The sequence below is a fragment of the Scheffersomyces stipitis genome, chromosome 2, assembly GCF_000209165.1.
Source record: "Scheffersomyces stipitis CBS 6054 chromosome 2, complete sequence".
In the NCBI taxonomy this organism is placed as follows: domain Eukaryota; kingdom Fungi; phylum Ascomycota; class Pichiomycetes; order Serinales; family Debaryomycetaceae; genus Scheffersomyces; species Scheffersomyces stipitis.
The window spans coordinates 2,529,259-2,554,944 of record NC_009042.1 but is presented as its reverse complement, the minus strand read 5'-3'; the positions used below and the strand labels follow the sequence as shown (position 1 = coordinate 2,554,944).

General features: G+C 40.5%; 13 protein-coding genes across 13 annotated transcripts; 4 read left to right on the top strand and 9 right to left on the bottom strand. All coding sequences in view use genetic code 12, as the record gives it.

The window, feature by feature from the left end:
- Nucleotides 1–22: 22 nt before the first annotated feature.
- Nucleotides 23–1,351, bottom strand: PICST_30337 (conserved hypothetical protein; the record flags this gene model as incomplete). The annotated part of the gene is made up of 1 exon (XM_001382686.1): nucleotides 23–1,351. One exon carries the CDS (start codon nucleotides 1,349–1,351, stop codon nucleotides 23–25), a length of 1,329 nt encoding a protein of 442 aa, XP_001382723.2.
- A 334-nt stretch (nucleotides 1,352–1,685) lies between these two features.
- Nucleotides 1,686–4,823, bottom strand: PICST_30336 (unnamed protein product; the record flags this gene model as incomplete). The annotated part of the gene is made up of 1 exon (XM_001382685.1): nucleotides 1,686–4,823. The coding sequence occupies one exon, from the start codon at nucleotides 4,821–4,823 to the stop codon at nucleotides 1,686–1,688; it is 3,138 nt and encodes a 1,045-aa protein (XP_001382722.2).
- Nucleotides 4,824–5,073: 250 nt separating this feature from the next.
- On the bottom strand, nucleotides 5,074–6,267 carry RSP14 (40S ribosomal protein S14). Its single transcript, XM_001382684.1, has 2 exons — nucleotides 6,220–6,267; nucleotides 5,074–5,700 (listed from the first exon to the last, which is right to left on the bottom strand). The coding sequence occupies exons 1-2, from the start codon at nucleotides 6,227–6,229 to the stop codon at nucleotides 5,300–5,302; spliced, it is 411 nt and encodes a 136-aa protein (XP_001382721.1). The 5' UTR covers nucleotides 6,230–6,267; the 3' UTR covers nucleotides 5,074–5,299.
- Nucleotides 6,268–6,619: 352 nt separating this feature from the next.
- Nucleotides 6,620–7,059, bottom strand: RPS22 (40S ribosomal protein S22; the record flags this gene model as incomplete). The annotated part of the gene is made up of 1 exon (XM_001382683.1): nucleotides 6,620–7,059. One exon carries the CDS (start codon nucleotides 7,057–7,059, stop codon nucleotides 6,667–6,669), a length of 393 nt encoding a protein of 130 aa, XP_001382720.1. The 3' UTR covers nucleotides 6,620–6,666.
- Nucleotides 7,060–7,874: 815 nt separating this feature from the next.
- Nucleotides 7,875–8,024, top strand: RPL39B (60S ribosomal protein L39; the record flags this gene model as incomplete). Its single annotated transcript, XM_001383206.1, has 1 exon — nucleotides 7,875–8,024. A coding segment is annotated over one exon (150 nt), but the record flags the coding sequence as incomplete, so codon positions are not given.
- A 378-nt stretch (nucleotides 8,025–8,402) lies between these two features.
- On the bottom strand, nucleotides 8,403–9,176 carry PRA1 (Prenylated Rab acceptor 1; the record flags this gene model as incomplete). The annotated part of the gene is made up of 2 exons (XM_001382682.1): nucleotides 8,403–8,903; nucleotides 9,156–9,176. 2 exons carry the CDS (start codon nucleotides 9,174–9,176, stop codon nucleotides 8,403–8,405), a joined length of 522 nt encoding a protein of 173 aa, XP_001382719.1.
- A 442-nt stretch (nucleotides 9,177–9,618) lies between these two features.
- On the bottom strand, nucleotides 9,619–11,591 carry LTA4 (Probable leukotriene A-4 hydrolase (LTA-4 hydrolase) (Leukotriene A(4) hydrolase)). The gene has a single exon (XM_001382681.1). It carries the CDS (start codon nucleotides 11,573–11,575, stop codon nucleotides 9,668–9,670), a length of 1,908 nt encoding a protein of 635 aa, XP_001382718.2. The 5' UTR covers nucleotides 11,576–11,591; the 3' UTR covers nucleotides 9,619–9,667.
- Nucleotides 11,592–14,361: 2,770 nt separating this feature from the next.
- Nucleotides 14,362–15,981, top strand: PICST_41130 (conserved hypothetical protein; the record flags this gene model as incomplete). Its single annotated transcript, XM_001383205.1, has 1 exon — nucleotides 14,362–15,981. A coding segment is annotated over one exon (1,620 nt), but the record flags the coding sequence as incomplete, so codon positions are not given.
- Nucleotides 15,982–16,011: 30 nt separating this feature from the next.
- Nucleotides 16,012–16,923, bottom strand: PICST_87044 (conserved hypothetical protein; the record flags this gene model as incomplete). Its single annotated transcript, XM_001382680.1, has 1 exon — nucleotides 16,012–16,923. The coding sequence occupies one exon, from the start codon at nucleotides 16,921–16,923 to the stop codon at nucleotides 16,063–16,065; it is 861 nt and encodes a 286-aa protein (XP_001382717.2). The 3' UTR covers nucleotides 16,012–16,062.
- Nucleotides 16,924–19,083: 2,160 nt separating this feature from the next.
- LPR1 (Leucine permease transcriptional regulator) lies at nucleotides 19,084–20,677 on the top strand (the record flags this gene model as incomplete). Its single annotated transcript, XM_001383204.1, has 1 exon — nucleotides 19,084–20,677. A coding segment is annotated over one exon (1,594 nt), but the record flags the coding sequence as incomplete, so codon positions are not given.
- A 120-nt stretch (nucleotides 20,678–20,797) lies between these two features.
- Nucleotides 20,798–21,532, bottom strand: YUH1 (ubiquitinyl hydrolase 1; the record flags this gene model as incomplete). The annotated part of the gene is made up of 1 exon (XM_001382679.1): nucleotides 20,798–21,532. The coding sequence occupies one exon, from the start codon at nucleotides 21,530–21,532 to the stop codon at nucleotides 20,798–20,800; it is 735 nt and encodes a 244-aa protein (XP_001382716.2).
- Nucleotides 21,533–22,090: 558 nt separating this feature from the next.
- PICST_67143 (unnamed protein product) lies at nucleotides 22,091–24,089 on the top strand. The gene has a single exon (XM_001383203.1). It carries the CDS (start codon nucleotides 22,234–22,236, stop codon nucleotides 24,013–24,015), a length of 1,782 nt encoding a protein of 593 aa, XP_001383240.2. The 5' UTR covers nucleotides 22,091–22,233; the 3' UTR covers nucleotides 24,016–24,089.
- On the bottom strand, nucleotides 24,086–25,450 carry PSK1 (Ribosomal protein S6 kinase and related proteins; the record flags this gene model as incomplete). The annotated part of the gene is made up of 2 exons (XM_001382678.1): nucleotides 24,086–25,387; nucleotides 25,415–25,450. 2 exons carry the CDS (start codon nucleotides 25,448–25,450, stop codon nucleotides 24,086–24,088), a joined length of 1,338 nt encoding a protein of 445 aa, XP_001382715.2.
- Between the last annotated feature and the right edge of the window lie 236 nt (nucleotides 25,451–25,686).

The following is a 25,686-nucleotide window of genomic DNA, read 5'->3' as shown; positions in this document are numbered from 1 at the left end:
AAGATTTTTAATCTATAGAAAACTAATCATTCTGATGTACCAACTCCTTCTTGGCCTTCTCGCTGTAGTTGGCAGACTTGTCGTACGCAGGACTGGGGTTGTTCCAGCCATTGACAAAGTCAAAGTCAGTTTTGGCCCAGTGTGCAAAAGGATACGAGGGCAACGTCTTTAATGGAGTGTCTTCCTTGATAATACCCTTGTCTATCTGTCTCTTTATCAAGCCGTCAAGGTAAGAAGCAATGTGGTCTCTGAACACTTCGAAGTTCTTGTACTTGATGATATCCTTGGGACCCTCGTATATGATCTTTTTAATCAACGATGGAACAAGAGGTTCGTCCTTCATTTCTTCAATCGAGTAGAAGATGGGGTGGTTGGTGAAGATGATGGCGTTCGACCTTGGAAGTCTTCTCAACGTCTGTCTTTCAACTCTAACATTAAATTCACGAGGGTCGGTGGATTCCAAGTCTGCAACCAAATTAGGTACGTATTTTGGTAATTGGTACACATTGTTGACCTTCAACTTGTGATCCCAAGAGATATACCAGCTAGCTCTTTCCACAGGATCGTTGGGCTTCATTCTGTCAAACCATCTTTCCATCGATTTCTTCAACTTTTCCTTGTAGTAGGGAACGTCCAGGTGAATCACATCCAATGTCTTACCAATCTTGTGGTCAACTCCGAAAGATCCACCAGGGAATGGGACGGCAGCTGCAACCAAGTAATGTAAATCATCCACAGGGTTCTTCTTCACAATGTAGAAATCTTCCTTGGCCAACTTTGTCACATACATCAAAGGATGTTCCTTCAAAGGTAAAGTCATGTCCAAGATCTCTTTCGTGATCTCGTTTTTGATAATCTTTCCCTTACCTTCGTAGAAGTCCCCGTCCTTCAAAACAGTGAACAACAATGGATATCTAACAATGAGGTGATCCACAACAGTTTGCATGAGTTCAAAAGTGGCATCCTCACTGTCAGGTAGCCAGTCGATGTTTTCCTTGCCATACTTTTGGATAATTCTCTTCTTTTCTTCGATGTAGTGAACGTAGTACTTGTCCATGTCCAACCAGTGGTTCATATCCAACTTGAAGATAGACATAGTCTGGTGATATGGCCATCTGAATGGTCTCCATGGTCTATCGTCAAAGTTCAGAACTTGTTCTGGAGTAATCATCAAGGGAGTAGGAGGCTTTAATGGTTCATCGCTTCCATACAGATTTCTTCTTGCCTTTTCTTCATCGACAGCTGCAGTTTTGCTTCTGAACGATGAAATTAATGAAACAACATGCTTACGGGACAACAATAAGGAAATCGATAACCCCAAGAAGAGTATAACATAACCTGGGTCGATCATTTTTGTAGTGTTCTTAGTTTGGAACTAGTGTTGGACGAGATAGTGAAGATCGTCATTTATTCAAAAATGAAGAAAACAAGCTTATATATGTATTCCAAGCTCGATCTAATGCCGATCACGCTTATCTATTGCTTTGGCTCTCCTTCATATTTGACAGGCTTGCATCCCTCATAGTTTACCTGTATTTGGATATTTGATTGCGAAATTTCTCAATACGCAGAAAAAAAGCAGATCTTATCAGTCAGGAAAACAATTCCCAATCGGGCAGTGCGACGAGGTTGCAAATATTAGACTCCAGTTGTATATCCAAATCTATGTATCTATTTACAAGTCATCATGTGGCAGTTTTGCCAAGTTCATTTACAGACTGGTAAAGTGCAAGCTCAGTCTTTATGTTTTCAAGAACAGATTCTTGTTTTCGAATGTTTGTCGCACTTTCTAATCTCTGTATTATGGAGTCAATAAAGGTATCAACCCATGAATCAAGGGACAGACGTTCCGTATAATACAAAGACGCCAAGTACTGGTAGAACTGCTGTTTGTGGAACCGCATCTCTAGTGTGATGTTTGTTATCAGTTGGTTGTAGAGCATCGTGCTGAATTGTTGGTGTAGTTCATCTTCAAATGGGTGTAAAACAAAATTAGATACATCATTAATGACCATCATGAGCTTTTTATCTTCAAGAATATCATTTTCCAAGTAGTCTAGAATTTCTGCTGGCAAATTTGTAACTGCCAACTTCTTTGCAACTCTGGTTTTGAAATATGCTTGTGCTACAGTACTAGCCTTTGAAATCAATTCTGATAACTCTGGGTCGTTGCATTTTAACCCGTCAAGAAATGCTCTGGAATAGGCAAAGTTAATACTCATTAGCTTATTGAAATTGTTCGTTCTCTCTAATTTAGGAAGCACAAGTGTAGACACATCAAGCGAGGCTAGCTTCACCTTCCGATTTGGCTGAATTGAAGTGTTCTCCTTGAAGTTCAATTCACGAATACTTTCAACTTTAAATGGTCCATGCGGCAACTTTGAGCTTATACAGAAAAGAACATCCACAACCATCCGATCCAAACGATGCCCGTTAATTAAGAGCTTGCCAAGATCAGTTGTGAAGTTGCCACCAAACAAGGAAATGGTAATATCCATTGCTTCGTTGTTCAAATTTGAAAACACCTCCAATCTGGAATTCATGTTGAATTTCAGAATAATGGTTTCTAAATAAAATTTGCCTGCCTGAGCCAAGTAAATGTCGCTATAGCCTTCAAGTTTGCATTTAGAAACCTCACTAGTAATGTATCTCTTAAGCAGTCTAACCTCTTTCCATTCAGAGACTTTCTGCACAGCTCTCTCCTTGTTGAGCTCAAACAATGAAAATTCTTGCTTTCTCAAATAGAATCGAATCTCTTTGAAAAGGTGACGTAAGGTGTCTTCGTCCAAATTTTGAATAATATCGAGGAAAGAGGACACCAAACCCTTAACCCATACTTTTCTGGCCTCTTCAGAGAGATTGGCCACATACTGATTAAACATAGAATGGGGAAGACTTTTGTGTGCTCTCTTTGTAATCAACAGCGATACGACACGGCCAGTACCGAAAAGCATTTGATTGTAGTAAAAATTTGAATCCTCAATTACAAACCTCTTAAATTCGGGAGACCAAAGCAACATCACAATCTTTTGATACAAGTCCGAATAGTCAAGATGCTTGAACTTTTTTCTGTTATCGATCTTGTGCTTATACAAGAAATAATTGATCAACCATTTATAGCTGAGTTCACCAAACACATCATGTTGATGCAAGACTTCCTTAATTTCAGGGTGATGTTCCCATCTAATTGGACCATCCAGAGACTTCTTTGATGGTTGAATAACGCAACCAGGCATGGACAAGAACCTGTTAAGAACCGAGCTGTTTATGGGGGGACACGAGACCTTAACTGAACTGTAAATGTGTACTTTACCGACATCATTATTTCTGATTACAGGTAAAGGAATACCTGTTTTAAAAGCTAACGTCTTACAATAGTGCTGTACTTCTTCACTCATTTCAAACTTAGGATTATGAAAGAATTTTCCAATGAAAAGTTCTGCTCTTTTGGTATCCTGATATACCATATATCCGAACACTGACATTCCATTACAGTCAACGTTTGGATTAGAGTCATTTATAAAGTTTGAAATCCGTTGAATGTAAGTTTGTGGAACAACGGAACTGTTGTTAATCAAAATTCCACGTGTAATTAGCATGCATAAATAGTCCTGACCCATATTTTCAAAGTCATTTTGACTAGCTTTGATATCTTCAGCATTGACAACCAAAGGCAATCGAGGGAACTTTTTGGTTGGTAAAAATGCCATGTCGACTTTTGGAAGCTTGAAATATCGTTTTCTTGTTTCAAAATTATCTTGTAAAGTAATGGTTCTTAAGTTATGCAACCATTCTACAGGGAATTTTCCATTCTTATAAATCAAGACACCAAGATACTGAAATACGACATCTTGACAAAATTGACTATCGCTGATGATTGCTTTCTTCAATAAAACAGATGGACCAGTGGAGGTCACTATCCTATTGAAAAGAGATTCAATTAAGATATCCTGAAATGTTCTTTCGGAAAATTCAGGTATGGAATAGCTCATAAGAAATGAATTGAATTCGAAAGCAGCCTTTCCAAACGTTCGAAGATTCGCGAGTATTCCCGAAATTTCTGGAGAATTGAGGCAAGGTTCACCAAATACGATATCATGGAATTCGAAGAGTCTATCTTCATTGGTGAGTAACATTGGATTGAATTTGAAATGCTTGTCGAATTTGGGCAATTCAAACAGTCTTTGGTTGAAACTTTTATTATATAGCTCATAGTCTAATTGACCGTTTCCAAAAATGTAACTGTCGTCTATAGTGTTGGAATCAACAGCAGGTGTAAGACTGTTCAAAATTTCGATGAGATCTCCGTCTTGAGTGGATATGAATGGTTCCATAGCTTGGATAAGTTCTTTCCTTGACTTCGAGCTTATTAACTTTCCTATAAATTGGAAGGTTAGATCTTCATCTTTAAGGTCATGATTTTTCTTAAGGGAAGTTACTATATTTGTCAAGTTGTAATTCTTATCCTTGGATAGCAATTGTTGTTGAGCCAGAAAGTATATGAGAAAAGCCTGTCCTAGATGGATATCTTGAATAAAATCGCCCTTGGGTGTAGGCTTAAAATACGGATTCTGCTCTATCACGAGATATGGATCTGTTACTTTACTTGTTTTGTCTTCAAAGAGTTCATCAAAGTCTATGAATGTTGAATTTGAATATTCTGGTACTCGATTCTGTTGTCTGGTATTTATGATTCTGGGAAAGAGTGCTTCGATAACATCTGCTTTATTTACTGAATTTCTATGGGCATATCGTACTATGACCGAGGATCGTCCTCGCACTATCCGAGAAGTGATTCTCCCAAATTCCCACACACGAAACATGTGAATGTTGGTATATATGGTGTTTTGTAAGAATCGACTGCTTAATCAAATAGTGAAGAGCACAAGTAGTTAAATTGACTGTATACAGGCGATTCAAGAACAGTTGCAAAAATGATCAGAAATGAAAAATCTTGCTGAAAGAGGATGAATCTTGCTTTAAGTCATCCATCCATACCTGTTTCTCATCTACTATTCGTCTTACTATTCATAGGGGGAGAAGATAGACTCCAATCGGACTACACTCTAATTTCAGTAAATGTACATTTTTCTTTTTTATATAGTATAGAAAAGAGTATCAACCTCGGGAGAAGCTGAAGGGTTGTGGTTGGAAAAGATTAGTGTAAAAATTGCAGCTGTGTTTCAGGAATAATTGATGGACACCATTGGAACATTATGATTTAAATGGATTTGATTTATTATTATAATAGTAATAAGAATGAATGAACAATAATTAATCTTTCTAATGCAAAACACACTCACAATCTTCTACCTCTTCTACCACCCTTTCTTCTGGTGGAATCAGATGGAACTGGAGTGACATCTTCAATTCTACCGATTCTCAAACCGGATCTAGCCAAAGCTCTGAGGGCAGATTGACCACCTGGACCTGGGGTCTTGGTCTTGGTACCACCAGTAGCTCTGATCTTGATGTGGACAGCGGTAATACCGACTTCCTTACACTTGGCAGCGACGTCTTGAGCGGCCAACATGGCAGCGTATGGGGAAGATTCATCTCTGTCGGCCTTGACCTTCATACCACCAGTGACTCTGGCAATGGTTTCCTTACCGGACAAATCGGTAACGTGGACGAAAGTATCGTTGAAAGAAGCAAAGATACGGGCAACACCAAAAACTTGGGAGCCATCTCTAACAGGACCTAAATACGGGGTTAGTAATTTGTGCTGGACGATTTAAATTTGGATGTGTAGCGAGCCCTTATAGTTCAGATTGAATTTCGATGGTGACTGTCGTGAATTTGAAAACTTGCAATTACATAGAATTCTCCAAATTCACATTGGGAAGTGTTTTGGTTCTCTGAAGTGATATAGAATTATTTATCTTGTCGAATAATTCTGAATAGAAACCTAATGAAAAATCGATGATTCTTGTGAAAAAATTTGACTTGATCCTCGACCTTTTACTATATGAAAAATCACAAACAGCAGACATAGTTTCATGACGATTGTAGCCCCAGTAGTCGACTTTAAGAGACTTAGCTGGGTTATGCTTTGGTTTTTGGACAACTCTCCAATATTCTTCTACTAGACAATTGCTATGATGATTCGGTGATATTCTTGAGGACATATCCAGCTTCTGAGTTATGGGACTGATGAGTTTATTGATACTGTCGCTTTCAGACTCGCTTCACGGTCTCTGATAACTTTCAACTACATACCAGTAGACATTTTTGATTCTTGTTTAATGATACTAGATGATACTATACAAAAGGAAAAGATTTAAACTTCATTGAATAGATTTTTTCATTACTGTAGTGGAAAAAAATTTTCCTTGGTGAGGAGAGAGACACTAATTGGAGTGTTGCGACATTGTCGCACAGTTAAGAGGGACTGCACTCGACATTCTGCGCGCACTAGCAAATGTACTCTACAGTTAAAGTGCATGGGAGATAGATGCATGAGCAGGATGCAGTGCGGAATGGTATAATTAGTGTCACGTGAAACTTCTCTGAATAGGGCTAGAGCCCTAACGGTTCGCAGTGAAAAATTCAGAGATTAAGGTCGGTTTACATGTCCCTAGTTAAGACAGACACATACAAGTCTACGATAGCAGTTAATGTTACAAATTTAGATTATTATGGATTTTGAAGTAGTATACACCTAACTTAGTAAACGAAACCCAAGATCTTACCAGAAACGTGCTTTCTTCTGGCTTCTTCGTGGTCCATGATACCAGCAGAAGTGGTCAAGATGACGAAACCGAATTGTCTGGCTGGCAACAAGTTGTCAGTCCATCTTTCAATGTCATTGATCTTGACGTTGAATCTTGGGGAGATGACACCACACTTGTTCAATCTACCGGTTAATTGGACAACAATCTTACCGGATCTGTGGTCGTCAATGTATTCGAATTCACCAATGTAACCGTGTCTTTGCATGACAGTCAAGAACTTGATGATGACCTTGGAAGATGGTCTGATCAAGACTTGACGCTTACCGGTCTTTTCGGCGTTGTTGATAGCGTTTAAAGCATCAGCTAAGACGGAGGTTCTGGTCATTTTGGTATATGCTGTCTATGGTATCAAACTGAACTGTGTTTGTAAATGAAGAACTTGAAAGAAAAATTAATTTTGTCCAAGACTGCACCGTTCCCACACTGAGACTACCAACAGTATCACGAGGACATAAGCACCTTCTCTAGTTAGAGATGAGCGTATGGTAGTGAAAAATTTGTAGTGTATATAGAAACATCGTGAAGAGAGTGAGAGAAAAGACAGTCACACCATGCACGCTTTGGTGGTTTACATCTTACCTCATTAACATGCAAAATCGCAGAGACAACATGTACATGGCAGACAACCCGCACTTCGCACAGTTTGAAAATTTTTCTATCATTACCAACCTACCGGAGTATTTGTGAATAGTTTTTTGATACTTCTTCTACTTATTGGTTTTATTAACTAAGAATATTTGTTAAAGATGCCTGTATGTATAGATGGAAACAGCTGAGGTAACACCGTAATGATATAGCCAGAGCCATGGCATTAGCTGGAAATAAGCCAGGAGTCGATAGTCCACACCCTTCAAGAGAAACAACTCTTCCACCATTGACAGAGTAAAATTTCAAGGAGCATCCAGAATTCAAATTGAAACTAGCTAAGTTAGTATTTGACAAAGAAAGAGATCATTGGAATAGCCAGAATGAGCCGAAACAAATGCAGATCAATATCCAACATATTCAGTCTTTCTTATTCCACATATTCCACTAATAGAAATTCTACCTTCAAAATTCGACAGAGACAAAGTGGAGCCTAGCTCAAAGTACTATATCAAAGGTTACGAAACATCGAACACAATACTAACATTGTTGTAGTCTCAAAAGTCTTTCAGAACCAAGCAAAAGTTGGCCAAAGCTCAAAAGCAAAACAGACCATTGCCACAATGGATCAGATTGAGAACTGATAACACTATCAGATACAACGCCAAGAGAAGACACTGGAGAAGAACAAAGTTGCACATCTAAGTTATTTTCAGAACCTTTTATTCACTATTACTATTTTAATGAATTGAAATTGATCGAATTTCCCGTCCATACAGCTGTGGACTTGCCATCTTGTCATTACATTTCGGATGGTTTATCCAGGTAATATAGCCTTTTGGGCTGGTATTCTCGTTTTCAGTGGTTTATATGAAACTTTTACATAGCATGTTCCAACTAATACTTTTATATAAAATTCTTTAAGAATTAATGTATACTTCAGAAGAATAAGTCGTTAAATTTTGTAGGACTGACATACTGAAGAGTCCTATTAATTGTATGTTGTATCTATAGACTAACTAGAGTGGTAATGCTGCTATACAAGTATTACACATATACGAAACCGAAGTAACAAAGCCTTGATTAGACTTCTTCTTCAAACACAGTCTCGATTGGTTTTTCCATGAGAGAAGCATGGGTCAATACGGTGACAGAACTGGAACCAATCAACCACATCATTGTGGAGATAGGACTGGCCAAGAAACCGAGAGGAATGGCGACAATCAACAAACCAGTGTACAATTGAGAAGTGTTGTATCTACCAAAAGGAATCACTAAGTCTTCACCGTTCAATCTACTGATACCATACACACCTCCAATGACAAAGGCAGTGACAAATAGCAACAACAAGTTGGTCACCAAGGCGTAGACACTCAAGATCAAGACGATGGCAATGTAGTTACCAGAAAAGTAGCCCAAGTTGAAACCAACTCTGGACTGGATTTCACCAAAGTTGGCAGGCTTGGAGACCCTTCTGAAATCAAAAAACTCTTGAGGAGGCTTGAGCTTGGAGATAGTGCTTTGGACTGTGCCCAAGTCGCTTCTGATTCTGTCGACATTTAATCTGTCCGAAAAGCTTGAGACCTGAAGATGTTAGTAGAAGATTCAAATATAAATACAAAGCACCAAAAAGATATTAAATTACACATCCCATGTCGTACACTAAAGACTTGGTTTAAAGTATCTGATATTGATGTTGATATTGAAGTTGAACGAAATCGGCATTAAGGTCAAAGTATCTGATACTAACATCTGATATTCAGTTGAACTGATATATTAAAATGCAGTAAAAGGTTGACGTTTCATTCTAACGCTCGTCCACAAATGCAAACATACCGAAAAGTTCAAGAGAGACATGTTGCTGTGATATTAATTTAGGGGTGTAGATGAATACGAGATAGGACTAGAAAGTGATAGTCTCTATATATAAGATGAAGAAGCTATTCTTAATGAAAACTTCAGGTTATTGTGTTTACGTGTCTCCGATTTTTCTTGAACAGATAGAGATCTCGTTCCGGCCACGACTTTTTTTATGTGAGTAGGATTATGGCGCAAGCGCGCGGTTCAGGCAGATTGGCTCAGCTTGGGGGCATTGGCTGCGAATCTATTAATGGTATCTCAGGTCTTTCAGTTGGGTAACTTCCATTTGTAACTATTCGAGAGTCATTCTGTTTTTATGATCATTCTTCAATTTCTACGCCTCTTTTCATTATATGACTTCTACACCTCCCCAATCTATATGACTCTCTACACTGCTCTTCAATCAACGTGCTCTCTAGCCTCTACTCTCTCTGCTTCTAAGAACATGACTACATTAAATTAAAATTATATGCAAAAATAAATACTACCTAAACCAAACCCAAGTCCTTCTTAACCATGGTCTTACAGATTGGGTGGTAGTTGGATTCGAACTTCTTGAAGTAGTAGATAGCAAGTTCGCGGTTAACTTCGTTGAGCAAGACGTATCCTGGTCTGACAAACTTCATTCTACCTACAGTTCCTAACCATTGGCCCAACTTGTGCTGGAACTCTTCTCTCTCCCCAGATACCTGCAACATGTACCATCTGAATAAGATTTCGGCATTCAAACTGGTGTCATATTCGGTGTAAGCTGTTTCCATCAATTTGAGAGCATCTACGTGATCCTTCCAATTGAAGTCTTTGTGCTTGTTGTATGAGATCAAAGTGTCTAAGAATACAACCGATTGGTTGGGTTCAAACGATTTGATATCAGCAGAAGAGAAGTCGTGTTTGAGATAAGAGTTGTTCTTGATAGCAGAGAACCATTCATCGGCCAACTCGTAGCACTCATCAGCTAAGGTTGTGTCGAACTTAGGCATCACCGGTGGCATTCCTGGTTTGTATAACCACGATTCCCAGTCAATGGAATCCAATTCGACCTTCTTGTCGTTGAAAAATTCGTACAAGTAGTCGACAAATTGGTAGGTGTCTAAAGAACCGTATCTGAACTTCTTGAAGTAGGAAGGAATGAACTTGTCAAACACCTTCTTTCCGCCTACGGTTTGTTCGATAAGAAACAACAAGTTGAAACCCTTTTCGTATGGAACAGTAGAGAATGAGTCGTCTGGATCTTCACCAGCTTTCAAGTCAAGGACCAAGGGAGAGAACCTTTCAGCATCATTACCCATGGCCTTAATGGAGTTTTCCAAGTCGTTCCAGCCAATGATAGCACTGAAGTGTCTCATACTTTCACCGTAAGCAAAAGGATCCTTTTTCCCAGCTTTGATGGCTTCAGCAGTAGCGATACCTTCAATGATTCTTCTTTCGATGTAGACAGTCCAGCCTTCGTTCAACCAGAAATGTTCCCAAGAACAGTTGGTGACCAAATTACCCGACCAGGAGTGTGCCAATTCGTGTGCCATGACTGTGACCTGGGATCTGTCCTTGCAAATCAAGGTAGGAGTCAATTGGCACAAATTGGGGATTTCCATACCTCCGTATGGAAAGGAAGAAGGCAACACCAACGAGTCGAAACGTAACCACTCGTACTCAAACACTAACTTCTCAGCTATCTGGATGAAGTCTTCCATATCGTTTTCGAATTCCCATTGGCAATCCTTGATTTTGACAGGTTCTGAGTAGATATCCGATCTTGGTCCGATCTTGGCTTTCACGATATCACCAGAGGCGATAGAAATCAAGTATGATGGAATTGGCACTGGCTGGTCAAAGTAGTACATGTCTCCTTCTTGATTAACTGGTCTTCCAGACATCAATGTGAAGAGGGGAGACTTGGCAGACAACTTGTAGGTAGACTTGAGAGCTGGAGTATCGAAACATGGGAACAAGCTTCTGGCATGAATAGCCTGGCATTGGCAGAATAAGTATGGTGCCTTTTTGCCATCAGTGGCTTCTTTGTCCAAAAACTGGATAGCCGTGCATCTTTCAGTGGTTCTGAAGGAAATGAACAACTGTACTTTTTGTGAATTTGGAGGAATGGATATAGCTAATCTTGAACCTAAAGGCTCAACTCTTTCGTGCAACGAAAATTCAGCTTCAGAGCCGTTTACAGTTACGGATTCTACAGTCAAGAACGAAGTATCCAAAATGACCTCGGAGACGTCCTTGTTAAGCACTTCTAAGTGGTAAAGAACCGTACCAGCTACGATCTTCTCGTCAAACAACACATCCAAGAACAACTCAGTGTTCGACACAGCAAAGTTTTGGTAGTTGGAGAGAGTCGATGGGTCGATCTCTGGCGATACAGCAGGACGGCGCAGCTTAATCACGTTCATAATTGAAGACGATGTGAATATAAAAGAAGTAGTTGGAGAAACGTAGCTATAAAGATGATAAGATGGAATGATTAATATTTAAACAATTTCAGATTTAGAAACAAAGCTCAAACCCAGAAACAGACACCGAGACAGAGCAGACCCAGGGACCAGGCTTGTGTAACGTGTCAGTATTGACCCCGTAGATTTATGGAATTCTAACACCACCAAAAGGACCAAGTAATTCAAATGATAATCTGAATATGTGAGCTGCCGAGTGCAGGTGCAGATGAGCTGCGACGATTGTATGCGTTGGGACCAGTTGAGGCAGCTTAACTATGGGAGTTTGGAGCCGCGTCAGTAGCTGTGCTCTTCACGCCAGCCAAATCTGGAGGAATCCACACCAACCGACACAGAATGGAGCCGTTTAACTGCATAGAGAAGATATGCCATGTCGAAGATTACTTTGTGTAGGGCATTGATTTGTTCGTTCATCGTCGGAGAGATCCATGTCAAAAATGCCGTTCCTGGTCTGTTGCTACACACAGGGCCATCTCTTGGTTTGGGCAAATGTGCTATGGCTATTGACATTCGTTTTGGCTTATTATGAGGGTCTGTTTGAATTTGTGGCTTCGTTGTAACATGCCGGTTGTGCTTCGGACCTGGTTTCGATCTGTAGTTAGATCTGGCTCTAGTTTGGCATTTGGATAAGGCATTGGCGAGAGCCTTGCCAGAAGTGCTGAAAAATATTGTGAAGGGTTTTCGCAATCATCTCTGGCAGTACTATTTCCACCAATAGGGGTTACATGCTCGTTAAATAAGGTATAAGCTTACTAATGGCAGGTGCAGCGTCGGATCCGCTGCAACTTCTCAGATTTCATTTCATCTTAGCCGACTCTGGATACCGAGACTTAAATCCAGCTGTCGTTAGGTATATTGTGTTCTCGGAAGAGCGTAGTGGCTTAATGAAAGCAAGCCGTCGAATGCCGAACAGACCGATTCCGTTCTCTTTTGGCCGGGGGAACACCTCAGGCGCTACCATAGACCTGGACAATAGTTGTAGATGCTGATAATGGTGGTAGCGGCATACGGCAGTAGTCTAAGAATATGGAAGTACTTGATGCTGGCACGTGATTTTATCGTTCGGCCCTAGTTAAAATTAGGTTTCTGGCTGAACTCCCCGAAATCTAAACTGGGGTTATGGCTGGGCATCTGACAGTGGCATATGCTTCCAGTCTTGACTCCAGAAGTGCTCAAGAGACAAGCCTTGTCGTCTTGGGCAATCCAGACAGTTCAAGGTATCAGACACGGCCATGTAGCAGAATGCTAATAATAGCATATTGGTATTTTCTCCCTGAGCTGTACTGTTATTAATAGATATGTCACTGTTGTCCCGCTAAATTGATCGCGCAGTCTCTCGCGGTATCTCACTAGAGAATCTACCAGAGACTAAGTTCGTATTTCTACTGTACTCTATAAGCAAAATCAGCGGCCCCACCAGCAATTACTATACCCGTTACAGTAATAAGACCTCGCTACACTCGCTTCGCTAACATAGTGAGACTCGCTGCTTCCACAGTGTTATACAGACTCGCATTCATTAGCCATCAGCTATTGGCTCTATTAGTCTCTGATTTTCGCACAACTGGAATGTACCTATTGGGAACATTTGGAACCCCTTTGGGGTCTCCCAGTTAAACCCAGCACCACCATTGTTCAGACCTGCCGCAAAGTTCTCGAACACTCAACCCTCGTTGCCAAACTGGCAACATACCACACCTGCCTTCTCTATGACACACTACCGAAGCCGACGACCGCCCCTTATTCTAAATTAGGTAACGTCATGGATCTCGGTTTCTAGCCATTTGTACTCTAGTTCCTAATTATAGAGATACGGTAGTGTGCATGGGTGCAACCACTAGTTTAGTAGCATAGTTAGACTCCAAATCCTAGATATGGATACAGTGTTATAGCACTAGACTTTACAAACTCTACAAGAAGCCTATACACTCAACACAGATGTCTCTTCGGCTGTTCGTCCCTGCTGCGCTTTCTCCTTTTTATGGTGTACTCTGTCTGTCTCCTATTCTTTTTTCTTATCTAGTCTCATTTCGTGTATAATTTCTGGCCTTCATACATTTTCTCAGTCCTTAATTTTTTCGCTTCTCCATTCTTAGAATTGCAAAGTGTTTTTCTTCATTACAACCGTATTCTTGGGCTGTGGCCAACCAGGGCTTATCTCGATCCGGCTCTTCTGTCATCATTACCGTAGCTATATTGAATGAAAATCTACTTACATCTGACATTTATAATCAAACTGTTACCATAGTTCTATAATTAAACAATCACTGACAACTGACAATCAGCAAGCAATTAAATCTATTTCATCTCGCCGTTTTCCCCTGACATTTCCGTCATCTTTTCATTACCACATCATTCTGTCTTCTTGATCACATTGTTGTTCTCGTCGAAGTCGTCATTTAACTGTATTACAAAATTTCAAAATGAATCAGACTCAACAGACAACTGCCACCAGCAACATTTCGTCTACCAACACCAATACAACCACAACAAATACGAAAGTCCCTGCGAAGAACTACACCAGCAAAGATGTCCTTGTCTCTTCGCCTCTCTACCAGTTGGAGATCCTGATGGCCAATGTACGAGCGCTCAAGCCCTCTGTAGCGGAAGGAATCTCAGAAGAATCTTCAGCCTCCCCATTGTCACCTGTTTCGCCTACATCGCCAGATTCGCCATTAGCACCACACACAAGTCAACTCACATCAGAACCCGTGAATTCTTCCTATAACTTGGATCGAGAAAGTATCTATTCATTTGACTCCGTAAGCACCAATGGTCGATTACTTGATCGTCTTGGTTTTGACAACGACGAAACGTATGACGAAGAATACGAACTTGCAAAGAGAGAAAGCTTGATATCCGTGCAGTCAACAGGACGTCTTCTTGATCGTCTAGATTTGGAAGACAGACCTGGCAATAGACAATTTCCTCAGAAATTTAAACCTATATCAGTCTCCAACTCCATCAGCAAAGACAGGCTTCCTCCTGTTTCTTCTCCAGGAACATTGCACAATAATCTCGCTGCCATCAGAGGTCTTTCCAAAAATGGCAGTCACAGCAGCGTTTCCTCTAACTCTCCGCGAGAAACTCACGTCAGTCTCAAACATGTACCTATGAAAGTCGTGTTTCAAACGACTAACAACTCTGTAGATTCGTTCAAATCGGATATGGCTTCAATCAATAAAATCAGAACAGGCTCCTCGGCTTCGTTATCAACCTTAACTCGTCCCCTTCAACATACGTCATCTTCATCTTCTTCAAACTCATCTTCACCTTCATTGACACATTTGACCATTCAAAGACGAAGCTCAGATACTTTGCAAGCATCCGGTCCAATGCCTGACAGTCCTGATACTCTTAACCAATTCGATGTAGAATTCAAAGATTCACTTGACAGAACGTCTGATTCGCCAATCGATACACAGATTACGCAGTCACAGCTTCCAATGAGAGGAGTAATGCGTACACCTTCGGCTCCTATTATTAGAGGAAATAACGAGTTCATTGAAGGAAGGAGAGCCATATCTGAAGGAAGTAGTATCAGTATCACCAGTGTCAATGGCATTTCTCGTACGCCTTCAGCTACTTCTTCTACACAACATTCTGAGTCGTCACAAAATAGTGACCTTTCACCCGAATCTAGAACCAGGTTGGCTCAACAATTTAGAGCAATGGGAAAACACCGAGAAGCATCGTATCAATTACAGATTGCTGCGAACGCTCCATTCAACTACCCTCCGGCAATGTTGCTCTATGCCATGGCATTGAGATTTGGCCATGGAGTTAAGCAGAACGATAAACAGTCAATCAAGTGGCTCTGTAGGTGTATTCTCGTGCACAGCACGCATTCTAACTTGGTAAATGTCTCCCAGGTTATGGAAAAACTCAACTTATTGCAACCAGAAGATTTGGTAAAACTAATCATACGAAATCTTGACAACACAAATGACAAGGATCCGCAGATGAACGGAACTGATGCCATTAAGTTGTTCAACATCTTCTCGACTTTTTCAAAAGCCCAGATTTCCCGGATTGCCTCCATCTCCAAAAGCCAGGCTGACGTCGTAGCTGTAAGCTACCATGAGTTAGGAAAGACATTGTACCATGGCTGGGGATTGGAAAATCGCGATGAAATCAATGGGATCAAATGTATATCTAAAGCCGGCTCTTTGGGCTATGTAAATTCCATGGTAGAACTAGGGGAAATATGGTGTTCTAAGTCGAAATACCACAAAAAAGACCCACACAAGGCAGCAGCATGGCTTCGTTTGGGTGAAATCTTCGGTGTCAAATCAATGGGTAACAGTTGGATTTACAAGGACAAGTATATGATTACCAAATCATAGACACAGGGTATAAATATTGTACAATTAAGAGGAATATAAAGATATTACATTAAGGGTATTCGTAGTCTATGTAGTGCTGAATTAGATGTTTTGTCCTGATTGCAAAGTATAGATAATGGGCTTGTTGGCATTGTACTTGTTGAAGATATCAATAAATTCCTTGATGATATTATACAAGAAACCACTAACTTCTCCCAAGTTGGAGTGGATACCTATGGGCAAATAAAAGGTTTGCTGTTCAGGGATCAAGTTCTTGTGGTGATTAGAGATATCATAATCTCTCTGGGTTTGTTCCATACTCAATGATTTTTTGAACCATGTTGTGGGGAATCTAACAGGGACAATTGCATCAAGATAATTAGGTCTGGAGTTCGTGAAGTACTGCACCATCAAATGGTGATTGTTGATGGTAAGTTGTTGCAATTCAATGATCTTGGAATTCAATTCCGGAGAGTTCTTGCTGGTGTACAGCTCAATTACTTTCATCAAGATGGAGTTGATTCTTTTAAGGATTATCGCTCTTGTTTGATATAAAATGCATGTTAGAATCTTCAAGAATTCAAGAAGATTCTTCTCCTTCATCCCAGAAGACCACAATCTGATATCCTTTATCATAGAAGCAATATCCTGATCCAAAAGCTTCCAAGAGCGTTCACTTGGAAGGATATCGGTTACTAGTTTAGACCTTTCGTCATAGTCGTAAGAAACCATTCTGGCTAATATCGAGTCTATTTGTATTATTACCGAGGATAACTTATCCTTATTAGCATAGCCATCGGCTCTTGCTTTCGCCCCCTTTGAGATTTGTAACCATTGAGTTTTCTTATGTTGGAGAGAATCGCGGATTTCTTCTTTCTGTGAACGGCTGAACTGGTTCGAGTGCTTTCTATCGTTCGGTCCTGGAAGTCGGATTTCTTCTAGAGGTTGTGACAGTTCTTTCATAATCACATCCTGGTTCAATTGTTTCAATTGCTCTCGTTTCTTCTGTTGTTCGTAGCTCAAGTCATTGCTGGTAGGAGGAGGAGCCAGAGCAAGTTTATGTTCTTTGTCCGACAATTCCTTTTCCTTACTTTGCAAATTCTTTTCTCTTTCCTTAATTTGATGTTCTCTCTGTTTCAAGTCTTCCCGCAAATCTCTTTCTTTAGACAACTTGTCTCTCAATTCCTTTTCTTTAGTATCGATTTCTTTTCTTCTCTTCTCCCATTTCTCGTGGTCTCTGTTTTCTCGTTCTTTCAAAGACCGTTCTCTGTTTCGCAATTCTTCCTCCTTTTCGGAATCCTTCTTTGCTCTAATTTGTCTTTCTTCATCTTCCTTCTTGTTTCTTGCCTTTCTCTCTTCTTCTTCTTCTGCGATTCTCCTCCTTTCTTCATTATTTCTTTTCAGTTTCTCTTCTAGATCTCGCTTAAATTGAATGGAGTATGTTTCGCTCTTACTCTTAACTTCATCGTCCGTGACAGAAGTTTTCTTCAGCTGCAGCAACTTCAATGCATCTTCTTTCTTTATTGAGCTCTCTTTCTTGGGCGTTTCTCGTTCTTTGGCGAACTTGGGCTTGCTTCCATCAGATGTTGATATGCCTAATCCGGCCAATTTGAGAGGACTGGTCTTTCTGGCCATCTTGGATTTGTACCTTGCTTTGTCTTTGAAAGTGATACGCAATAAAAATCTCTCCTTTTCTGCTCTGTTGATCCACTTAATACTCACATCCGGATTGAGTCTTGCTAGTGGTTTACTGCCATTACTGCTGTTATTATTGTAAGTGTTATTGTTGTTAGTTATATTATGCAAGGATACTGTTGTGTCTGGTGTGTTTCCATGGCTATTGTTGTTGCTGTTCATTGTACTATTACTATCAAATATAGATGGTAGCGTTGGTGAAAGCATCGACAACGGTATTTCGTCATCTTCAGAGTTGGCATCATCTATTCGATGTATCTTGGAATTGTAGTTGTGAGATATCATATCTGCATCGTCGTCTTCGTCGTCATCTTCGTCTTCGTCATCTACCATTATCTTCTTCTTTGAAGGGTATTTTGGTTTGGGAGACTTCAAGCTGGCAGTGCCATTCTGGCTGTTGCCAGCAAGCGGTACGATATCCAAGGAGTCGCTTTCAGGAAGTGTGGGTGAAAGAATGGGTGGAAGATCGCCGCTATCCAGATATGAAGTGATCAAATCGTCCAAATTCCACGATAATTTCTTCAGCTTAAAGCCATTAGATACTGGAGCGGGATTTGGAGCCGTTGGATTGGAAGCTACAGTCTGTAAATTAGGAGTATTGGCAGTGCTCGAGACACCTCGAGATGCAAATACAGGAGTGTTGGAGGGATTGACATAGGGACTTGAGGATTTGGCACGTTTGATAGACAGCTTGCTTCGACTAGACGACACCGCTCGTATGGGTGGGTCTGTATTGAAGATGGACGATCTCATGGTCCAGAGCTGTGGTATATAGCTAAATCTCTATAGCAATCTACGTGCAGCTATTTGTAAACAGCTTTAGTATATATTGTTTTGAGAATATCGGTGTGGAATGGATAGTGCAATGTTGAAATTTAAGGTAGTTCCGACTTGATGTCACGGTCTACAATGCTCGGTATGAAGTGCGAGACTAGACCACAGTAGTTTGGTGAATAGACACAATAATGTAGCAGTCCGGTGACGTGCAAGGTTGACAGTGTTTGTAGAAGCAGACTGAACCCAGTCGTAGTGAGTTAATGAGTGTAGCGCCAGAGGAGGGTTTTTTAAATTGGCTGTGGGGTCAGCTGAAAAGTTCAACTTCTATTTATCTTAATTGCACTAATCTACCCAAACAATAAACGGTACGCCTAACCGTTTGTGGTTTTTTAGTGCGACTGTCATGTGACCCAGGCAAGGATTTATTAGTGTAAGTTTTTAGGCTCAGCTCTTCTGGGATACAGTATAGAGAGAAATGTCTCTTAGCACGTAGACTTTCATAGCACCTATTCTTAGTATAGAATACTTGGTATTCATATCAGTATATATTATATGTTTCGAATCTAATTATCTGTCACATAACCTTTCTGTCTTAGCATTCACAATTTAACTACTCGTTTCTCTTTATATTTCACTCACCACTAGCATAACATGACGGGAAACAAATCCAGACGGTCAGCTTCCAAGAAACTTTCACATTTAATCCCCAATATTGATGCCACGTCTTCTTCAAATGGCTCAGTAGTCAAGAAATCAGCTTCCAAAGCAAAAAAAAGCAGACACGTACAGCAATTGACAGGATCTGGCTCGTCGTCTCCAGTGAAGCATGTTAAAGGAGAATATGATGTTGTAATAGATACTTCCAAGACTAACATAGACAAAAAGTACAGAATACCCAAGCTACCACTGATCGGTAATACAGTTCCAACATCATCACATTCTTCGTCAAGTTCCAAATCAGAACAGTCTGATAATTCCTTGGTGTCCAATGCCTGGCCAGAGTCACTTCTGCATTTTGTCTCTACCAGTTTTCTCAGAGCCAGCCATTTAGATGAAGTAACAAAGACGCAGTTCAACAAACAGATGCAACAGCTTATAGAAATGGCTATAGCCAAAAACATGTTATGGAGCAACGACTGGATGATTCAGAAGATCCCCATCTTGGATGGAGGTGTAGACCTCTCTCTAGTATCACAAGAATCAGAGCCAGAAACAGGAAATGGTTTCGCACCTTCCAGACTGAACAGCCCTGCAATCCACGATTACCAGGCTCTCAATACCAAACGTTCTGCTGACTATGAATCGAAAGAGAGAAAGAAACAGAGATCTGAGAGATTCCAGACGGTTTCGCTGAGTCCCAGACCTGTGAAAGTTTCAACGCTGTCGTCTCCAGTGTTTGTAGGAATCAGCCAGGCCCTAGAGAAAAACTACCTTCGTCTCACTTCTGAGCCAAAACCTGAAATGGTGAGACCTCAAGATGTGTTGGAACGTAGTATGGACTATGTGTTGGCTGTATACGAGGCAAACAAGATATATTCATACATTATTAACCAGTTCAAGTCTATACGGCAGGACCTTACAGTGCAGCATATCAAGAACGATTTTACGATTTATGTTTACGAGACGAATGCAAGAATATCCTTGCAGAACAGGGACTTGGGTGAATTCAACCAATGCCAGTCACAGCTCAACTACTTGTATTATATGATGAGAAAAAGTAGCACTGGGCTGACCAACAGGTTTTTTGCCCTGGAAGTAGAATTTTTGGCATATCGTATTCTTTACATGATGATTACTAACAACCATAGTGAAGTGTTCAAGTTAAAATTAACCTTGATCAACAACTTCTCGCAGTTCACCCGGACAGCAGAAGAAGAAGACTTATTTGACTTTATTGAACTACTATTTAGATTACATCAGGACATTATAACCGAGGATTTCCACGATTTTTTCTTTCTGATCAAGAATTTGAAGCTGTCAGCCAAGTTGTCTTTGGCATTGGCGACGATCAGAACATATTTATTTGAGAAGAATAGACTTCGAAGCTTGTATCTCATGACAAGCAGTTACAAGAAGCTCAATACTTCTTTTGTTAAAGATGAGCTCTGTTTCGACGACGTGGATGCTTTGATTACATTTTTGCAAAGAAACAAGTTGACGAGCATTGTATCCGGCACTGCTCAAGAAGTCAATTGTGTCGTAGCTAAGCCCATGTTGGTGCAAATAGTAAATCAGCCCAACTTCAGTAAGGTTGATATCAAGGGACAATTGTGATGGAGATGTGGTAGTTCTATTTTATAGGCGTTATCTGCTAGTATAAACGTTGTTTACTAGTATAGACGATTAGTATATATTACTATCTATCTTAATCCAACGATGGGCCAATGGCCATCATGGCAAAGTTGTGCTTGTTTGCCTCATCCGCATTATTGATGTAAAACTGTATTTTCTCGGTCAATTGTGGAACTGAGATAATGCTGGTATTGTGTTCGTCAGTAGGACCAAGATCAATTGGCCCGTTTCTCCTTCCATCGAGTTCATACAAATGATTGTCCTTTCCTTTGACAAAAGTGATGAAATGGAAGTAAATTTCTTCGTCTGCAGCGGGAACAGAAGTCTGGCCCTTTTCACCGTAATTCTGATCAAGTTTGATTGATGCTTCTAGATCTTCTACGATTTTTGAAACTTCTTCAACAGAAACACGTTGGTCCAACTTCGCCAACAAGCTGGACAAGACCAGGTTAGATATTATGAGATCATTGGGCAAATTTCCCAAAGCATGTAAAAGTGCGTATAAGCCGCAGCCATTTCCAATGGTCTGTTTAAACCACTTGATGGTTTCAATATGTTGATTATGATAAGCTTGTGGAATGTTCAGATCCTCGGTCTTCCTGTAGTTTTCGTATGACTCGGTCAAGGGAAAGAGCAATATAACGGCATAGACGGGATTGGGCAAGAACGCTAACAACTCAGTGTCTGTGAGAGAATAGACATCGTGAAAGTCTACAACTGGAGAAAGGCCAAGTTTGAATGCTAATTCGCTGAAAATTGCGGGGTTGGATTCGAGAGGAATCACAGACTTGGAATCACCAGCAGCCATTTCGATATGACGTTTACAGGGAGGTATAGATGGTTAATTTGACTGTTTCCTCTTGTTGGAATCTATGATGGCAAATCTAGAAATCAACTTGTACAATATCAAGTCTAACAATAATTCAAATCTGCATACAGCTCCAGGATCTGTGAATTATACCCAGACATAAAGTTTCTGTTCTGGGGCTCCAAACACAACATGACGAAAATTATGCAGGATCTTTTATTCCTTGCGGAAGGCTGCTTAACACAGAGGGGGTAGAATGAGGAGGAAGGATTTTACACAGCTCAATAGAAGATACAAATGGAGTGCATTAAGGAGCTCCCAGAGAAATCCGCTGTATCTTATAGAAATGAATTTCTCTCTCTACCTGAAAAAATCCAGCAGAATGGCTACAAAGTCTACATTCCAGGACTGTATATATGTGTGTGTTTTCATTTACAAAATATTTGTCACGTGAATGAGGAGTCTAGCCAGAATAAAACTTACATGATTACCACAGTAGTTACAGATAAACTCTTCAAACTATACTTTTTTCTCCATCAATTTGTATCATATTAATCGTTTTCTTCTTGTTATTGATCGTCTGCTTACACAGCCGTACCAGCTTAAGTAATTTTCCTCATTTGCTCCGCTTTCAACAACAGCTCTGTTAACTTCAACAGAATTCCACAGTCCTTAGTTCTCATCGAACTATCCATACCATAATGGTGCTGGATCCCATCGTCTACAAGAGAACATGGTACTTCGCAGCTTATATATTCTGCGCCACGGCTGTCCGCATGTGGCCTTTACTTCTTGTAAAGGAGAACCAGATTGCCAATAGTAAGCTGTACATATTGACCTTGTTGTTTCTTGCTTTGCCTCTTCTTTTACAAGGATTTTTCTATGGTGTCACAGTAGGCATGAACAGAAAATTCAAGCAAAGGCTCGAACAACTGTTCTACAACTTCTACTACCCGCTTATAGAAGAAGTTTTACGTTTCTTGTTTGTGTTCTGGTTGTCTCGTGTTGGAGTGTTGCTGTATAGAAGCTTAGCTTGTGCATTTGTTATACAAAGCACCGTCAACAATGACATGGATAATTATTACACATTTTTTTCCATTCCTCGTTTTGACAAGTTGTACGACCTCTGGATCAATCAGGACAAGTACAAAACCAGGTTGGAAAACCTGGAAGAAGTCGAGTCTTTGCTCCAGAGCATCTTGAATAATGAAGAGTATGACAGAAACAGAAAATCCATCGTTTCGACAAACTCTGATGACACCCTTGCTGATGAACGCAAGTTGTCCATCAAGCACTTTCCATCTTCTTTCAACATGAAGAAGTCACAGTCGCTGAGCAGCACGCCCATGGCTGCAAGCAAAAGCATCAACACCTTAAGCTCATTGCAGAGCTCCAAATCGCATTCCATATTAGCCAAGCAGAAGTCAGCATACGATTTTGTAGATAAACTATATTCTATTTCTCCCAAAAACACATACCACTTAAACACAGCTACTGCTATTGCTGCCTTGGAGACTAACCAAGAAAACTATGCTGCCCTCGACAACGAAGATCCTTTATCCAAAGTCTCGTACTGTCACGAAAATATTGATGAGGAAGATGACAACAGCTCAATTTCTAACAAAGACACCCATTGGGGAGGTGGCGGTGGTGGAAACTTTAAATACAAGTTTCCTGGTGGACCCAAAATCGAATTTGGCGCTGGTGCTGGTTTTGATTACAGGCATTCGGAAGGACATATACCTGACGACGACGGTGGTCAACCAGAGCAACCGCAACATCCATCACATCATACACCATCAACATCTAAGCCAAGGACCGAACTGAGTGTATCTACAGTTTGTCTCCCATATGTTCCTGGACGTTCCAATTACACTCGATCTCCAGTTTCCTGGTTTTCATGGCTCGCTCCACCTTTCTTCTCTCGTGACAATTACGATCCTGCCCATCTCCTGGATGCTTCCCCAATTTTACAGCAACGTTTGTCGACATATAGACTAAATGATGAAGAACAGTATCCACACAGGGATTCGGTAGACTCGAGATTGCAACAGCCTGTCCAACAACAATCCAGCATAATACACTCTAACTCAATCGAGAGGTACTACAACTTCATGTATTTTGTAAACTACTATTTTGACTTCTGTTTGAAAACCCGTCCAGAGTTGGTAGTTGATTCGTGTTTCAAGACATACGGTATCTTGACTTTGGACATGCCATTATTGTACTTTCTACTTGATTGTACAGCCAGCATTTGCTGCGAAAGCGTCTCGTTGCTCACATTTGCTAATTTTTTCATGAAATCTGGTTCTCTCACTCCTATTTACTTTCTCGCCAGTTTGGTAATAGTGAATAAGTTGTTCACCATAAACTTCTTGAAGAACCCTGAGAATAGGTTCAATTTCAAGTTTGTCATAATAATCAAAGCACTCTTTGCCATACTCCTCTTGCTTGCCTGGTTTGCTATTTGTACTCCCATATGAGCTCGCAATCTTAAGTTTGTATAATAATCTATATTACATAATTGGAGAAACTAATAAATAATGTATCTATCTAATTTTGTTTGAACTGACTTTGAAGTGACAAGTAGTTGGAGTTTGTGTATGTGAACCCGTTCACATGTAAGATGTCTCTACCGGTGTCGTGTGATTGTGGTGTGAAAGCCATTTCTGTAAAGTCCTTGTCGAAGTTCTCTGCCAACACCAGGTCTGTGATAATGGGGAGAATGGGTGGAATTGTCTCACTTTGCTCTATGTTTTCTAAATCATCCCAGTTAATGTATCTGAAAAATCTATGCCTTTTTACTTTGTCAAAATCTCCGTCTATGTTGAACCTTTTTTCGGGATTGACTTGCAACAACTTCTTCAAGAAGTCCTTGGCATCAAGACTTAGATAGAATGGAAACTTCAACGTCTTCTTACTCGACAAGATCTTCTCCATGATCTTCTTATTGTTGTTTCCTGAAAATGGAGGGGATCCTGTCAAAAGATCGAACGCTACACATCCCAATGACCACCAATCGACAGAGTAGTCGTAAGGTTCCCCTTTGATGACTTCCGGTGCCATGTACTGTGCTGTACCTGTCATTGAGTGGTTCTTGTCTCCCGAGGATTCTTTCGACAAACCAAAGTCTGTCAACACAAGATTACCATTTGAATTCAACATGCAATTTTCGGGCTTTAAATCTCGATAGATTACCTTCAAGTTGCAGTGCAAATATCGAAGAGCCAATATCATCTGTGCTATATAATAGCAAGCATTTTTTTCACTCATGAATCTTTCAAGAGCCAAATGGTGGAAAAGCTCTCCGCCATCCAAGTATTCCAAGATCAAATACACCTTGTTATTGTCCTGGAAGGCGTAATATAGCTTTACGATGTTCGGGTGGTTGACTTTTTCCAAGATGGTCTTTTCGTTAAGCGTTCTTCTGTAGTTTGCCTCGTGTATCTCGTTTGTATCTTCGTTGATGATCAACGATGCTTTTTTCAATTGCTTCAGCGCAAACAACTTGCCCGTGGATCTTTCTCGCACAAGGAGGACTTTTCCATAAGAGCCTTTCCCCAACACTTTCAAAGGCTCGAAGTCTGCTAGCTTCGGCTTGTATCCTATGGAAGGACTATTGTTAACTACAAGTGTAGATGCGACATACGACTCCCTGATTCCCACTTCATACGAAGATGCAATCGAGCTTTTCCTTCTATTTCTGGCGGGAATCGGAATGGGCAATTCTGCCACCACGTTCGCATGTTCATCTCGCGGATGGTACTCTTCAGGCTCGTTCTCGTCGGAGGAGGAGGAGGGATCAAGCATCCTATAGTTTAACTCCGGTTCCGGGGCTGTTATTGTGACCGAGTTCTTGAAGCTCGAACTGAGCCCACCGACCTCGTCGTAGCCATCCATGTTAAAGATATCGGCCATTGTAGTAGTAATTTCCTCTTTCAGATATAATGTGGTAGATGCCGTTGGATGGATTGTCGAGTCGCTTTATATATTGGCAGGCTGAAAAGGCACTGACTCTATGTGATATCTACAAGTATGGTAAGCCAACGGTGCTGTTATAAGTCCATGGTAAATAAATACAAAACACGTTTATAGGCTCTTCCAGAAAGTAAAGCTTTTATAAGTGTCTGCTAAGATTGTTAAAAAGCGTCTAC